This window comes from Podarcis bocagei (assembly GCF_964188305.1).
Source record: "Podarcis bocagei genome assembly, chromosome: 3".
NCBI classification, from domain to species: domain Eukaryota; kingdom Metazoa; phylum Chordata; class Lepidosauria; order Squamata; family Lacertidae; genus Podarcis; species Podarcis bocagei.
This window is the reverse complement of record NC_138127.1, coordinates 84,811,986-84,826,967: the sequence shown is the minus strand read 5'-3', so window position 1 is coordinate 84,826,967 and position 14,982 is coordinate 84,811,986. Positions and strand designations below refer to the sequence as shown.

General features: G+C 41.4%; 1 protein-coding gene across 2 annotated transcripts; it reads right to left on the bottom strand.

Moving 5' to 3' along the window:
• Nucleotides 1-826: 826 nt before the first annotated feature.
• NEK2 (NIMA related kinase 2) lies at nucleotides 827-14,499 on the bottom strand. Of its 2 annotated transcripts, none has more exons than XM_081186073.1 (9): nucleotides 14,273-14,499; nucleotides 12,263-12,480; nucleotides 10,250-10,490; nucleotides 9,119-9,201; nucleotides 8,790-8,916; nucleotides 8,274-8,496; nucleotides 7,229-7,283; nucleotides 7,082-7,152; nucleotides 827-1,856 (listed from the first exon to the last, which is right to left on the bottom strand). In XM_081186073.1, exons 1-9 carry the CDS (start codon nucleotides 14,366-14,368, stop codon nucleotides 1,627-1,629), a joined length of 1,344 nt encoding a protein of 447 aa, XP_081042199.1. In that variant the 5' UTR covers nucleotides 14,369-14,499; the 3' UTR covers nucleotides 827-1,626. The 2 variants fall into 2 exon arrangements, with proteins under 2 accessions (XP_081042199.1, XP_081042200.1); XM_081186074.1 differs by lacking the exon at nucleotides 14,273-14,499 and adding an exon at nucleotides 14,156-14,178.
• Between the last annotated feature and the right edge of the window lie 483 nt (nucleotides 14,500-14,982).

The window sequence follows — 14,982 nt, the reverse complement described above, 5'->3', positions numbered from 1 at the left end:
TTGCTCCTAGGTGAGAGAATGGAACGGATAGGGCGAGATATTATTTCCCCTAGGTACCAAGAGCAAGGTGGAAAGCTGGGGAGCTGCTGTGTAGTGAAAGCATGACTGCAGCTCAGGAGTGGGATTGGTGGGTGTTCCAGCACCTCTTTTACTAGAAAAATAGCACTAGATGTAAAGAGTACTGCAAGGGTTTGGAAAACCTAGCTATTCAAGTGTCAGTGGAACATGTTGCTATAACAGCTTAAAATTCACATTTCCAGTTACTTTTGTAGTTTGTAAACCGGTATGCAAAGGGGAGGCACAAACCAATGAAAACCAAGCACTTGTCTGGCATAGTTCTCACTGTAGATAAGCCGTTTCTAGGCTGTAATGCAAAATTGTGTGTGTGTGTGTGTGTCTGCATGCGAGAGATTTAAGGAGACAGAAAGCCTGCCACTCATGTGCCATGTGCATATGACCAGGCTGCAATGAAGACAACAGCTATCCCATTACTTCAGAACATGCGTGTATTTCAGAGGAGCTGGGTGGCCATGCTTTTCTAAAATAATGTGGCATGTGAATATAGGTTAAAGCTAAACTCATGGGCCAAATTTATTTGACAGTAAGCTCTACTGAAGCAGACAGGCGTTAATTTCACATATAGGCACTTGCAGCAGAGGTATAAGTCGGGATCACCACATCAACAGAGCAAGTGCACCACCTCCAGGCCATTGGAGAATTAAGCTATTTAAATTCTATCCAACGTTTTGGATTAACGAAAGAGATCAAAAGTGGCTTCATACATTCATCACAAGGTGAGAAAAAAACAAAAAGGCATACAAGACTATTTACACTTCTGCTTTTAATAACATCCAAAGAGTATGTATGCATCCTGACCTCTGAAATCCATAGATCTCCCTTCCTGGGAAATTTATGATCTTCCTTCAGACGTAAGAACTCATGTACAACCATATTTAATGTATAAAACCTCTCATGAGAAATGAGTCTTTAAACAAAAGGCTACCTGTAAATTCTTTTCCTCCAGTCAAATTTTGATATCTACTCCGTTCTGTGGGGATGTCCTGGAACACATTACATACTTGGCTCTTTTTTAACATTTTTCATTAAACAATGTAACATTTCAGTAAACTTTGCAGGGGGAGTAATTCAGCTAATTAGAAGGAACAGATATTGTGCTAGATGCAACATTATGCTTGTAAAAATCCAACTACCATATTATACACACCTAAATTTAGAGACTCAAAGTGAGGGGGTTTTTTCTTCTTCTGATGCAGCAGAATCACTTCCTTAAATCTTATATCCAGTGTTGTGCTATTTGTTAAAATCACATCGTAATCATTAAAAAAAAATCTAGCTAACCACACCATGAATATTTATATTTAGAACTGGCCTAAGCAATGCAACACTAGCAAGCCAAATGCATAAAAATGCAAACTCTAAGGAAAAGAGTTATTCACACACAACCACACAATTATTTACATTTATTTACAAAGAGTTTAAAAGACTATTTTAGCACCTTTTCTAAAACCATCCTACGCAGCTTTTCATCATACACGCCACAGGAAACATCAGCTTAAATGACACTATTGAAAACATCACAGTTCTGTACACGATACACACAAATATTCAGCGCATTCCGAGAAGCTGGCGGCTTTTGAGCTGGTAGTGTTTCTCCAGCTCACAAAGGGCTTGAGCCCGCAGGTTGGCAGCGTAGAGACGCTTCTTCAGATTACAACCTTTTTCTTTTGAGAGGGGGAAATTCTCCAGGCTGTCCTCAGACTGAGCATTTTCTTTGCTTTCGTCACCAAACTGAACCTTCTTTTTTCTCGTAGGAAAGACTGGCAGCGCTTCATCATCTTTAAAAAAACAGAAAGATGCTTTTCAAATACTTAACTCTCGCTCACTGAATATTAGTTTATTCTTTACTCTGGGGGTGGATAACCTCTGGCTCTCTGATGTTGTTGGGACTCCCAATTCCCGCCATTCCGTAATGGCCATTCCATGGAGTTGGAGTCTGGCAATGTCTGGTGAGCCAGAGATCAGCCACCCCTAGTTCACTTCCTTCCATTTTGAGTTTTCAGCAAAGGTTGCAAGTGTTCATACCCCTCTACAAGGCGAAATTTTGATTACACTGAAGGTTCCACAGTTGCCACACTCCTTGCAAGAAAAAAAATCATCAATGTCACTGCCTTTGGGGGGGAGGGAGTGTGTGTACCATGCTATTACAGGGGGAAAGGCGTTCAGTAGTAGTAATAATAATAATTACTACTATTTATACCCTGCACATCTGGCTGGGTTCAGTACTTTTATAGGGCTTATCTGGGAGAATGTGCCTTCTAGACTGTGCACACATTATTGTGAAGGGAAGGATTATCATATAGAGATCTTCTGTGTGTGAAAGAAAGACAGAAATAAATCTCGTTTGCCTTAGGAAACTCAGAATAGGGTCTAGGAAAAAAAGAGCCAACGGATGAGGGGCCTTGTTTCTTACTTTTAATTCACCTCTGAAGGACAATATTGGTCAATGCACTTTTATTTTATAAAACTGAAGCAATTTGACAGTATGAACCAGTTTAAAACCATGTCAAATGGGTGCAGCATAAACATACTTAGTTGAAGAAGATAAATTTCATGTGTGGCAATTGTTTATACACAGGAAATTGGAAAAGTGAGAACTTTTCATCATGCATATATTCTCCTTACACCCACACTATATAACACTGCTCCTTTACTGAGTTTTAGTGTTATGTGTTTTTATTATTTTACACTGCACAGGAGGCTACGTGTTCCATACAAAAGGGTGGTTTCACTGAATAATTTCATTACATGTTTATGCTCTTCGTAGTAACTCAGGCCACATCCACCAAAACATTTAAAGCAGTATCAGACCACTTTAACTGTCATGGCTTCCCCCAAAGAATTCTGGGAACTGTAGTTTGTTAAGGATGCTGACTTGTTAGGTGATCCCTATTCCTCTACCAGAATTCCAATTCTCAAAGTGGTTGACCAATCAATTGTTCTTCTCACAGAACTCTGAAAATTGTAGCTATGGAAGGGGAGCAGGGGGGTCTCCTAACAACTCTTAGCATCCTTAACAAGCTACAGCTTCTAAGATTGCTTGGAGGAAGCCATGACTTTTAAAGTGGCATCACAGTGTTTTAAATGTATGGTTCAGACATGGTCTGAGACTGCATACCCCCATGGTCGCAGCCAGCTTGGGAGACAGTTTATGCCAAGGGAAACTGGCCCACGATTACTTGGCAAGTTTTGTAGCTGAGGAGTGATTTGAATGCAGGTCTCCCTATTCTAAGAGCCAGAAGTCTAGCAACATCTGGAGGTTTCCCATCCTTGATCTAAGAGCAATGATTAATCATGGTACAAGTATCTCAAGCTCAGTCTTCAATTTGGAAGCAGATTTCTTCTCCATTGGTCAAGGGAAGTGTCAGATGTCAGCAATGATGGGCAGCTGCCAATGCCCCATGTCTAAGGAGAGCACCCCCCTGCCAATGCGTGGAAGCCTCAGGGCCCACCTTCAGCTGTCATCTTCTATTAATGATGCAACAAGGAGAGCCAACATCCACTGACTTCATCCTCTTCTTCTGGGAAACTGAGGGAGAGGTCAGTAATTTGGCAGTTTTGAAGGAGTGTCTAGACCCTGGAAGTAGCACTGACCCTGCTTATCAACTGATGGACATAACCTAAGATTCTACTGGAAGCAGCAGAAATAATATTTTTATTTGTTCAAGTCATGAGAGAACTGAGGAAAATTGGGCAACTAGAAGGACACAGCTAAAAATGAAAAACGGCCCAACTTTCCTTGAGGTAGGTAAAAGCAGTCTTCTCCAATCTATTGCCCTCCAGATGTTTTGAAGGTCCCAACTCTGAAGATACTGAATACTACTTGCTCTCATGTCTGTTCCAGAACTTGGGGATGCACTGCCGATCTGTGGCTACGCCATTATATTTGTCTTTATCCCCAGCCAACCAAACCCCAAGTGCATGCCATTGTATTGTTTTCTCCCACTCATTCATCCCTTCTCTGACCCACCTCTGGACAACGTACCATTTACATTGATAGTGTGGGGATTTTCCACTTTATGAAAAAAAAGCCCACAAAATGTTCAGTTTCAAAACCCATTCACCCATGGTATGTTAGCCCACTTCAACTGCAGCATATATCTAAAACCTGAAAGTAATCCCTGCACTATATGTCATGGAACCATATCTCGATTTTGGGTACATATTCCAGACAATAACTAAAGATCAATAATAAGAACAGCACCAATAGCTGTCTTTACTATGCCTCTTTTTCTGAGGAGTCACTGCGCCTCCTTTGCACATCACAGTAAACCATAGTTAGCAGTTTATCATGAGCTTGCTGCTCCAGGGTGCTTTGCTCCTTGATGCTAGAAAACAGGAGAAATGGATTGTGTTCTTTAGCTTAGCATTATGCTAAGACAGATGTTGGTCTGCTTAGTTCCAAGAAACACAGGATTAGTAAGCCAAGAACAAACCTAACTACAGATCTTGACTTCTTAGGAGTGAAATGAACTATGATGCCTGACTTGAACATAACACTAATCGTGGGATTGTGGAAGCACAAGTGGAGAGCAGCTTGCTCAGAGCAAACCATTAACTGTGGTTTACTGTGATTCACAAGCTGGACCAATATCACAAAGAATTGCCTGAATGTAGAAGTAGATATTCAAACAGGCAGACTTGTGTGTTGAACTGTAAACAAATAAAAGGTAAGGCTTGTTTAAGGCTGCTTGTGTTTTGCTAGTCTGTGGCAGCCATTTGCCAGAAACCATGGGCAGGGTGGGGGTAAGATTAGACAAATAAGAGCATTTTTCTTTCCTTGTTTGCCTTTTGTAAGGTTTCAGAGGGCTTTGTTGTCATTTTAGCGTCAGAATTCCATGGTTGGCAACGCTTTAGAATCCCCCCCTCCAAAGAATCGATGGCAATCGTTGACCAATTACATGAACACTCACCTAACAAATGATTTCCTGAATATGCATTGTGTTTGGATAGTGGGACTGGTGTGTATACAGCTTTGCTTACCATGAATGGTGGCAATTTAGCCAAGCAATTTCTCACATCAAAAGTATATTAAAAAGGTGACTAGTGGGCATACAGAATTAGATATTTTGCAAGTAAAGGGGGATTCTTATGTTAAAAGAGCCCACTAGTCAGGCCTCCTTTACAATAGTTTTGAATAGACTTTAATACCTCATTGTAAGGCACTGTAGATTACCTTTTTGATGCAGCTTAACTGCAATACTTTCAGATTTTTTGGCCACAGGAGATGTGAAGGCCCAGAAAACACTGGGCAAATTCAGCAAGCCCACCTTTCAAGGACTTTCAATACCCCCAACCAAAAATTACGTATTTTAATGATAAGTAAAACCATACATAACAGAATACAGCCTGCATATGGAACAATAAAAGGCTACTATATGCAAGAGCTGTATTATTACAGGACAGCATCCAGCTAGTTAATATTCTGAATCTACTCCCTGAAATCAATGGACTTTGGTTACTTAAAGTCCATTAGTTTCAAAGGGGCATCACCCAGATAATGCAATTGTTAAATTATTACTCAAGTCAAGTGGGTTTGCCCAGTGAAGTAGGTCCCTTAGAACAGAGCTGGAGTGGAAAAATATCAGTTGCAAACACAGTGGCTTTTTTTTTTTTTTTTTTTGCAGAAGCTTCATTTTGATTCGAAGACTACAAAGAAGTTCACTTCCTGAAGATGCTTTGATATCACACCATTTTTGATAAGCCAAATAAATAAGAATTCTACCATCATTTAAGTTTGTGGTGATTAGCGAAGACTTGTCTGTGATTTTGAAGGAAAATCCACAAGGAAAAATGGTATTTTAAAGAGGCTACATTATTTGCTGGATTTCTTTACTAGGCCTATTGCTCAAACAGCAACATACTAGAATTTGGGTTTTGCATTGACTAGACTCCCCTTGGCAGTTACTCTGGTAGGCTTCCAGAAGTCCACGCAGCTAGCTGCATGGGGTTTTAGGCTTCTGTTTATTATAAATGAGGCCACTCTGGCTGCCTGACAAACAGCTTTTGAAATGAAGAGCGGGGGTCCCAAAGAAAAATCAAGTTTAAAGAAAAAAATCAAGCTGCATCAGTTCATGGTATCCCAGGCTATATGCCTAGATAACAGCATAGAACCTAGAATTGCAGTGTTTTAAAGCAAGATATATGAAAATTGACTAGGCTACAGTCAAAGGAAAGCTACCCATATTTTGGCTGCTTTTGAATAAGGCTTAATTCCCTATCTAGTTTGGATATGCATTAGGATGCCCATTCTAAATGGCCTCCAAGAACAAAAACCTACTAACTAGTAAGGCACCATCATATAAACCCCAAGTTAGCCTAAATTAGCCTCTTTGCACAGCCATTTACAAAATGGTAAGTTAAAATATATTTTATTTCAGGATTAACTTTAGAGTTCAAGTAAGCCAAAATTGGCTCCAAGTTGTAAACATGTAAGAAGACAGAGGTATAATGCACACACACAGATCTGGCACTAGAAAGTGACAGCTGAATGGTAGAAAATATTTACTGAAGTCATGATGCCTCCCATCTTGGGTAGCAGTGGTATCTAAACTAGGCTTAGCAGTTAAATAGCAGAGGCAAAGAGAAGCAGAGAGGTTTAGTTTGTCCAACTCTTCATTTGTCTGAGTGGCAAAGATGTCAAACACCTCTGCCCCTGACCAAACCTTCAAGAAATTCACAGTATACAGCATTTCAGAAGCCTCCTCTTAAAGTCATGGTTTACCATAAAGATGAGGAGCATCAACAGCTTGAAGTATCCAGTATTTACTACTGGCAAAGGGAAGTACCACCACAGTGGGCATCCAATCTGGCCCCTTCATACACATATTAAGCCCACCCTAATCTGCCGCCGGTATTAAAACATACTGGAGCTGCCAGGAAAGCTGGCTTAATATCCACCATAGAAGGAGCGTTACTAGAGAGGTCACTAGTATTAAGGCTGGTAGCATCTGGGGATTCCGGGTTTAGCAGTCCGTTAAGAGCTTCCAACATCTTCTCCTACCTGGGCATGTCGCTGGCTGCAATAGCTTCTGGTCCTTGAATAAGTTGTAATTCTTCACCATGTTCTCAGCCCTGTTTAGAAAGGAGCTGGTTAATAAAAGAAAAGCCTTTTTCAAAACAAGACACTTTTAGACATTTTAAAACCAACCTAGACAGTTTTTCTTCTGCCAGTCGCTCCCGAACACACAGTTCCCGCTCTCTCTCTGGAACAAAAGACAAGCCATGTTATCCAATTGTGGACAGTGTGCACCTATGACAGCTTTTTATTCTGACCAGTAAATGGCCCATGGGGAAAGATGATGCAACCAGCATAGTATGTGAAGTCCCTTTGCTTCTATGAACAGTGTCCTTGGCTTATTATAAAAGGATAAACAAGATCCATAACGGAAAACACACGCAAGCACAGTAGTGTCACTGCATCCATGTTTAGGCACCATGAAACTATTAGTTGAATATATCATCTATTCAGGTGCATTCCAAGTTACATATGACTTGACCCTCATTCATTCCAAATGTGCTGCTGCATCATGCATGCAAGAAATGTGGGGGGTTGCAGGTGGTGCTGTGGTCTAAACCACCAAGCCTCTTGGGCTTGCCAGTTACAAGGTCAGCAGTTTGAATTTGCAAGGCGAGGTGAACTCCCGCTGCTCTGTCACAGCTCCTGCCAATCTAGCAGTTCGAAAGCATACCGGTGCAAGTAATAGTATAGTATAGTGTATTTTAAAATGGGGTTTCAGAGTTTTTAGGGGTTTTTGAATGTTTTATGTAGTTTTGTAGTAGTTTTATGTAGTTTTTCAATTTCATTGTCCTGCATGGGACAATGACAATAAAGATATCGTATATCGTATCGTATATCATATAAATAGGTACTGCTGCAGTGGGAAGGTAAACAGTGTTTCCGTGCGCCCTGGCTTCTGTCGTGGTGTTGCACCAGAAGTTGTTTAGCCATGCTGGCCACATGACCCGGAAAGTTATCTGTGGACAAACACTGGCTCTCTTGGCCTGAAAGTGGAGAAGAGCGCTGCACCCCAGTCAAATTCGACTGGACTTAACCGTCCAGGGGTCCTTTACCTTGCAAGAACTGTATTAACATTTCCTTCATGTCACCGAAAGAATGCATCCCACTCCCCATTGAAGACACGTCTGGAGCAGGAATCCAAACCCCCACATCCCATTGCTGCGTTCGTTCTTACGTTCTAGCCGGTGTTCTCTCTCTTTTATGGCTCGCTCCCTCTCTTGTAGCTGCTGCTCTTTCAGTTTCAGCTCATTCACTGGAGTTCCAGAAAGTCTTTCTACTTTATCTTGCTCTCCTGATCGTCGCCCTCTTCTCTCCAAGTTTCTCCCTTGCTCTTCCAATACCAGGCTGGCTATCAGAGGGTTCTGCAGAATTTCTTCAACTGAAGGCCGACAGTAATCCTTGAAACCAGGGAGACTTATTATAGTCACTGTGCAGAAATGTTATGTTTAAGAAGCCATTTAAAGTTTTTTTCAGGCAGCAGCACATTTTGGGGATCAAATTATGTATACAGTACTTGTCTGGATTGGGATTGACTGCAGCCACCTCTGCTGCATCAAAAACTAATATGGAAGAGTCATAAACACTTCCTTCTTTGGGCATATGATAGGCAATAGGCCAAGAATGAGGACAGAAGCTTCCACCAGCAGCTCGCTGGACACCACCCTTCGTACCCTTGAGAAATCACCCTTACCTTTAGGTGCAGCATCTTTGTGATGAGTTCATTCAGCTGATCTGAATAACGGTATGGGATCCGCCTGAACTTCCCTTCCCTTATCTTTTCTGCCAACTCCTTTTGGTTAAAGGCTGTGAATGGAGGCCTAGAAAGAGTGAACAAACATGCTCTTCCACTTCACCGCAGCATCAACTTGAAATGAATTCTTATTTATTTGTTCTTTCTAGAATGTTTTGGTGCCCATGTTTTGATTTAGTTGCTTCTTCTCAAGAGCATTCTATACTGTGAAATGAGCTTAAATGCTGCCAAATGCCTGCCTAGAAACTTTTAGCTGGTACTATACTTACGACAACGCACACAACTCGTAGAGAAGACATCCTAAAGACCAGATGTCAGATTTCTCATTGTAGGACATGCGATTTATTTGTTCCTAACAGGGGGGGGGGGAAACAGAATATATTAGTACAGAATATATTAATAATTACTTTGCAAATTAGATGAAATGTGGCCACAAAATTGGTTACCAGTATGCATTCTGGAATATTACTTAGGTGTTAAGCATTAAAAAACACATAGTAAGTAGCATTCCATGATGGCAATAACACTTTTAGTGCTAACTCATACTTGCTGCTTACTGTATTTTAGGACCGTCAACTTGTCCACCTTTTGACTTGACTGTGTCAATATAACATTGAAAGAGGAAAGTCATATTGGAATTCAAACCTGTCTCCAGCAGTTGTTGTTAAAGAGGGTTAAGGTTCACTTTTCTTAGTGAAATTTACCATTATTTTTCCCCTTTTCTAGAAATACATTCTTTCTTAAAATTAATAACAATGAATGATACGAAACCAATTAAACTGAGCAGTTTCTAAGCTGCAATTCACTTAAGACTCCCCTTAGAAAGCATATATTAGTATGTTAACATTTAAATATTAAGAAAAGATTGAAGGCTCCAAAATCTGTTAAGGAAGCACATGCAATTAAATTTCCATGATTTTATGAGTTGACATGTTTTAAGCCCCCTGTTGATTTTAAGTAGGTTTTGCATTTTTAAAAATTACCTGCTTTTAACTTTTCTTATGGACAATTCCAGTGTTGTTCTATTATTTGTAAACTACACAGTTTTTTATGATCAAGCTGTATATAAATATTGTAAAACAATTGTGTCAATATTTACAAGTTTTACCATAATTTTCAAGCCAAACACAACATTTAAACCAGTGTAATTTATTTAATTCTTCTCTATTAAATATTTCAGTTGTTATTTCTGCTCTCTGAAAGATAGTCTGGAGATCTTTTATACAGTATACAGCATGGCAAACTTTTACTTATATTTAGTAATCAAAACAAAACAAAACATGCTATATTAGATACCAATTAATTTAAGTCACTGCTGCTGAAAGGTAAGTTAGATCTGGCAATCACAAAGTAAAAATGCTCAAAATCCAAAGCAGTTGCTTTCATCTTGGGACACTTACTGGAGACATATAATATGGTGTGCCAACAAATGTTTTTGCAAAACTGGTATCATGGTGAAGTATCCTGGCCAGGCCAAAGTCACCAAGCTTCACATTCTTCTTGCCATCAAGGAAAATATTTGCTGGTTTTAGGTCCCGATGAAGCACAGTGTGGCCACCATCACTCCGCCTGTGACACTCCTTCAAAGCCAAGGTCAGCTGGGTGAGGACGCGAAGGACAAAGTTTTCTTCCACATAATGTCTTTTGAAAGAGGAAACAACTGGTTATTTTGAGTACCTTTAAGCCAAAATCCATTCTCTCTCTCAGCCCATTTTCAAATATTCCATTACTTTGGTAAAGAAACTCAAAACATGCAGATAGAATAGGGGTGAAGCTAAGTAGCTTGAGTCCCCAGGGGCCAAAACTGCACCCCTTTTCAACAGGTGTTCCCCAAGTGCAACAATTTTCCCATACTGTAGAAGTGAATGATTGCCATTCATTTCTTTGGATAATGTGTTTTGGATATATGTGTTTTGGTCACAAGCATACATGAAAGTAACTGAAAGCTAACTATAATCCCCTGAAAGAATCCCACAAATAATTGCCTTGTCTTATTATCTAAATCCCATTTGTCCTTGGTATTATCTCCCTGTTCCCTTGTGCTGTTTTGAGGCAGAAATTTCCCAATTATGCTAACAGTTAAGAAAAGGAGACACTCTTGTTTCTCATTGCCACATTGCTGAACCTCTGAAGACCTCCAGTACACAGAGCATTTGGAAGAGAGACACTCTTATCTAAATCTGCATGCATGCCAGACAAGGAATCTCTCCTGCTAGTCATTATCTTATTCAAACTTCCACACAAGTGAGAAAAATCCCCGCCTCTTTCCCCAAGTCCAAGAGGCAGAATCTTGTCTCACTTGCACAGCTGTTTAAAGTAGATCAGAATCTAAAGTTGCTGTTTATCTTCTACAAACCTGCATCCAACAGAGGCATGACTGCTGCTCCAGGCCCTCTGACAAAGAATTTGGGAGACAGCTTTTTCTAATATTACTCATCTAAGCATGGATCGGGTAAAACTGCAGGTTTTATTTTTATTTTCCCAATGCCAAACTGTAGCTATCTCAAAGAGTTTAAGTATAAAGGATATTCTATCTCTGGACAACTACTTGAAAGCCCCCATAATCATTTCATTACTTGCTAGCAGACTAAACTTTTCACCAGTTTTTTTAAACACAGGAAAATGCAGCGCCAAAACAGAAGGATTCCAGCTCAACAAATTAAGACATTTTATTTATTTAATTTTATAAAGCCAAGTGTAAGACATTCCAACTTTTAGGCTATTTCCAACATTCCAACTTTTAGGCTATTTTCAAATTTAGTATATCATGTTATGTAGGATTATTACACCTGTATTGTAGTGTTCACTACTGACAAGGGTGATATCCACGGTTAAGGCCTCTCTCACTGTATATTTCTTTAGTTGCCAGGTCATTTATCTAGAACAGCCAAGTTAATGTTTTAAAATGCACAGGACATTGTCCTCATTTCCTTGATACTCTCTTGTACATTTCCTATTCTAAAGGAAAAAAACAAACAGAAGTAATAAAAAATAAATAAAAGAATCCACAGGATTACAGGGAATAAAGTCAACATTTACTAAGTATGTAATTACTTAGGAAAGCGTGCGTGCATGTCCAAGCAAACTGTCATTTCCCCACAAGCAGGCAGTTTGTGTAGTAAGTAATCTTATTTCGAATCCCCGCAACGGGGTGAGCTCCCGTTGCTCAGTCCCTGCTCCTGCCAACCTAGCAATTCGAAAGCACGTCAAATTGCAAATAGATAAATAGGTATTGCTCCGGCAGGAAGGTAAACAGCATTTCCATGCACTGCTCTGGTTCGCCAGAAGCGGCTTAGTCATGCTGGCCACATGACCCAGAAGCTGTACGCCAGCTCCCTCGGCCAGTAAATCATAACTAATTTCATAACCTACAGCACAAGATAATGTCATGATAATCCAGAAGTTTTACATACCTTTCTTTTGTACATTTTGCAATCAGAGTTGCCAGGTCTCCACCTTCACAGTATTCCATCACAATATAAAGTGTTGTATTTGTCCTGTCAATTATACGGTCATAATACCTGACAATATTCGGATGTTTTAGTTCACGAAGCAAGTTCACTTCAGAAACAAGCATTTGTTTTTCAGATTCTGTCATAGATCCATAGTCAAGTTCTTTCCAGACCAAGACCTGAAAAAAAGGAGCAAGCCATCTCTAGACAATAAACATATAAAAAACATGAAAAATACAATGATTTTAAAAGCTCAATGGACTAGCATCTTACTTTAAACTAATATAAATATCACCCCCGCACCCAACAGCAGCAAACCTGACCTCATCTCTCCACTGCTTCCACAGCAAGAGATTCACACCTCATTTTATTAGTGCAAGGATCACTTGTGGTGGCTTTGTAATTTGAGATTTTGCTCATGGTAAATCTTCTCATGCCAAACATACTAATAAACAAAAGCTGCAACTTCCTTCTAAACGTCTAGCCAACCTAATGCACAACTGCAGAATTAAGAGCACAACACAGTACAATGTTCTAATGAGGTTGGGGAATCCTTTCATGTGCCAGAACCAATCTGACGCTTTTGCTAGCATATGTATATGGTGTCTCAGGTCCCATGCCCAGAAGTCCAGGTAGAAAAAGACTGTTTCTGAAGCAGAGATGCAGCAACTAAGACCTTAGTCCAGTTCCTGCACAAGAGTATTAGAAGTCAGAGACCACATTGCTTCCAACAGAAGGAAACATCCAGAAACCCCACAATAGCAACAATCAAGGAAAATAAAGTAGTGAGCTATAGAGCCACCTCTACTTCAGGGAGCATCCCTAGAAAGCGGGATCTTGTCCCTCTTCACCTCACCCACAAATACAAAGACTGGGGCCACACATTTGGCTTTTAGGGGAGGGAGGCATGGAAGAAAAGTAGCAGGAACACAGCCTGCATGCAAGGCCTGTGTTGTGGTGCAGTAGTAAAAACAGGAAAGGGAGGGGGAGCTCAGAGAAATGGTTTTTAGCACCAGGGCTGAGCTCTAACACTAAAGTCTGTTTCTGATTCCAAGCTTTGTTTTGCATCAAGCTTTCTTTGGTGGCATCCCTATGCATATGTTTTAAGACAGGGATAGTGAATTTGTGGCCTTCAGCTTTCCTTAGACTCCAATTGCCTTCAGCTCCAGGCTACATGAGCATTGATAAGGCTATCAGTTCATCACAACGGCTGCATGCCACCTTCAGTGCCAGACAGCATATCTCTGAATACCAGTCACTGGGGAACAATAGCAGGAGTGGGCTTGATTACTGGCTTCCCTGAGGCACCCCACTGGCCACTATGAGAGAAGGACGCTGGATGAAACCCCCAGCAGAGAAAGGAGTAGCCGGAGCAACTGCAGAGCAGATAAAACTTCTTCCTGCACTGTATTTGCTGCTCCTACTGCTATGTTTGCATAAGAGAGCTGCTGGACCATTCTTGGAAAACGATACCCCTGCTCTAATTTACAGCAGCTGGCCTTGACACTGAAATTCTGGGTGTAAGTAGAGACCTATCTGATGACATATAACTAAATAAATTAATCATCATCATCAGTGTTTTTTTCTGGCGGGATGCAGGGCTACGCATACCCCTAAACTTTTGGTACTTTTGTCCATTTACTATATCTATTTTTCCCGATTTGAACTATAAAATGGTGATTTTCATGAGTCAAAATGAGAGTACCCCTAAGCATTTTTTAAGAAAAAACCACTGATAATAACACTAATAATATAACATGGCTTTTGGCCTTATCCAGTAGGGCTCTTCTCATGCTCGGAGAGAATCATGGGAATTGTAACACGACAACATCTGGGGAAGCACAGCGTTCCCACCCGGGCCTAGGCCCTGCCCTTCCGCATGGCTTCAGAAGGGCTCCCACAATCCTCCGGGTTTCCCACAATCCTCCGGGGCGCTCTCCTCCCCCCCCCCCGCTCGCAGCCTCTACTCACCTTGCCGTCCGACCTCCGCCGCACCTTCTGGCATCTGCCGTAGGAACCGGCGCCGATAGTGAGAAGCACCTCGTAGTCCTCCGGGCGGCTCGGCATCGCTCCGCGCTCCGCGGCGGCCAAACGACCCAAACACAGCGGAACACGCAGCCGTCCCCCAGCGCAAAAGACGTTTAAAAGACGCCGCGCCTGCCGCCGATTGGTCTGCCGTTGCCCACGCCCGCCCGCCCTCTTTCCAATTGGCTCGCGCGGCCGCCGAAGTCACGTGCCTCCCAACGGCTGCTCCTCTGCCCGGTCGCCAGGCAACCGCAGCTGCCGCTCGAGGGCGGCGCGAGAAAACTTGGGGCTGAGGTATTTTGGGTACGCGGCTTGGGCACGCGGCGGAAGCGGATCCCAAGTTGCGCTTTGATCGTGCCCTGCCAGTCAAAAGACGTCATCAGGCAGGCGACGAGAATGTATTTTTACCAAACCGAACAAACCCAAGAGTTGAACATAAGTCATTACAGTATTTCTGGTTCCATATCGCAGGCATTCGGCTCTTCAGGTGACGTAGTGGCTACCAGGGACAGGATGGAATATAACTATATATTTATCATACTCCGAGTAGACCCGCTGAAATTAATGAGAATGTCTGCTAATTTCAATGGAGCTACTCTGAGCAGGACCCTGAAGACCCAGGGAAGGCGAAACCCTTTTATTTTTCAATGACACCC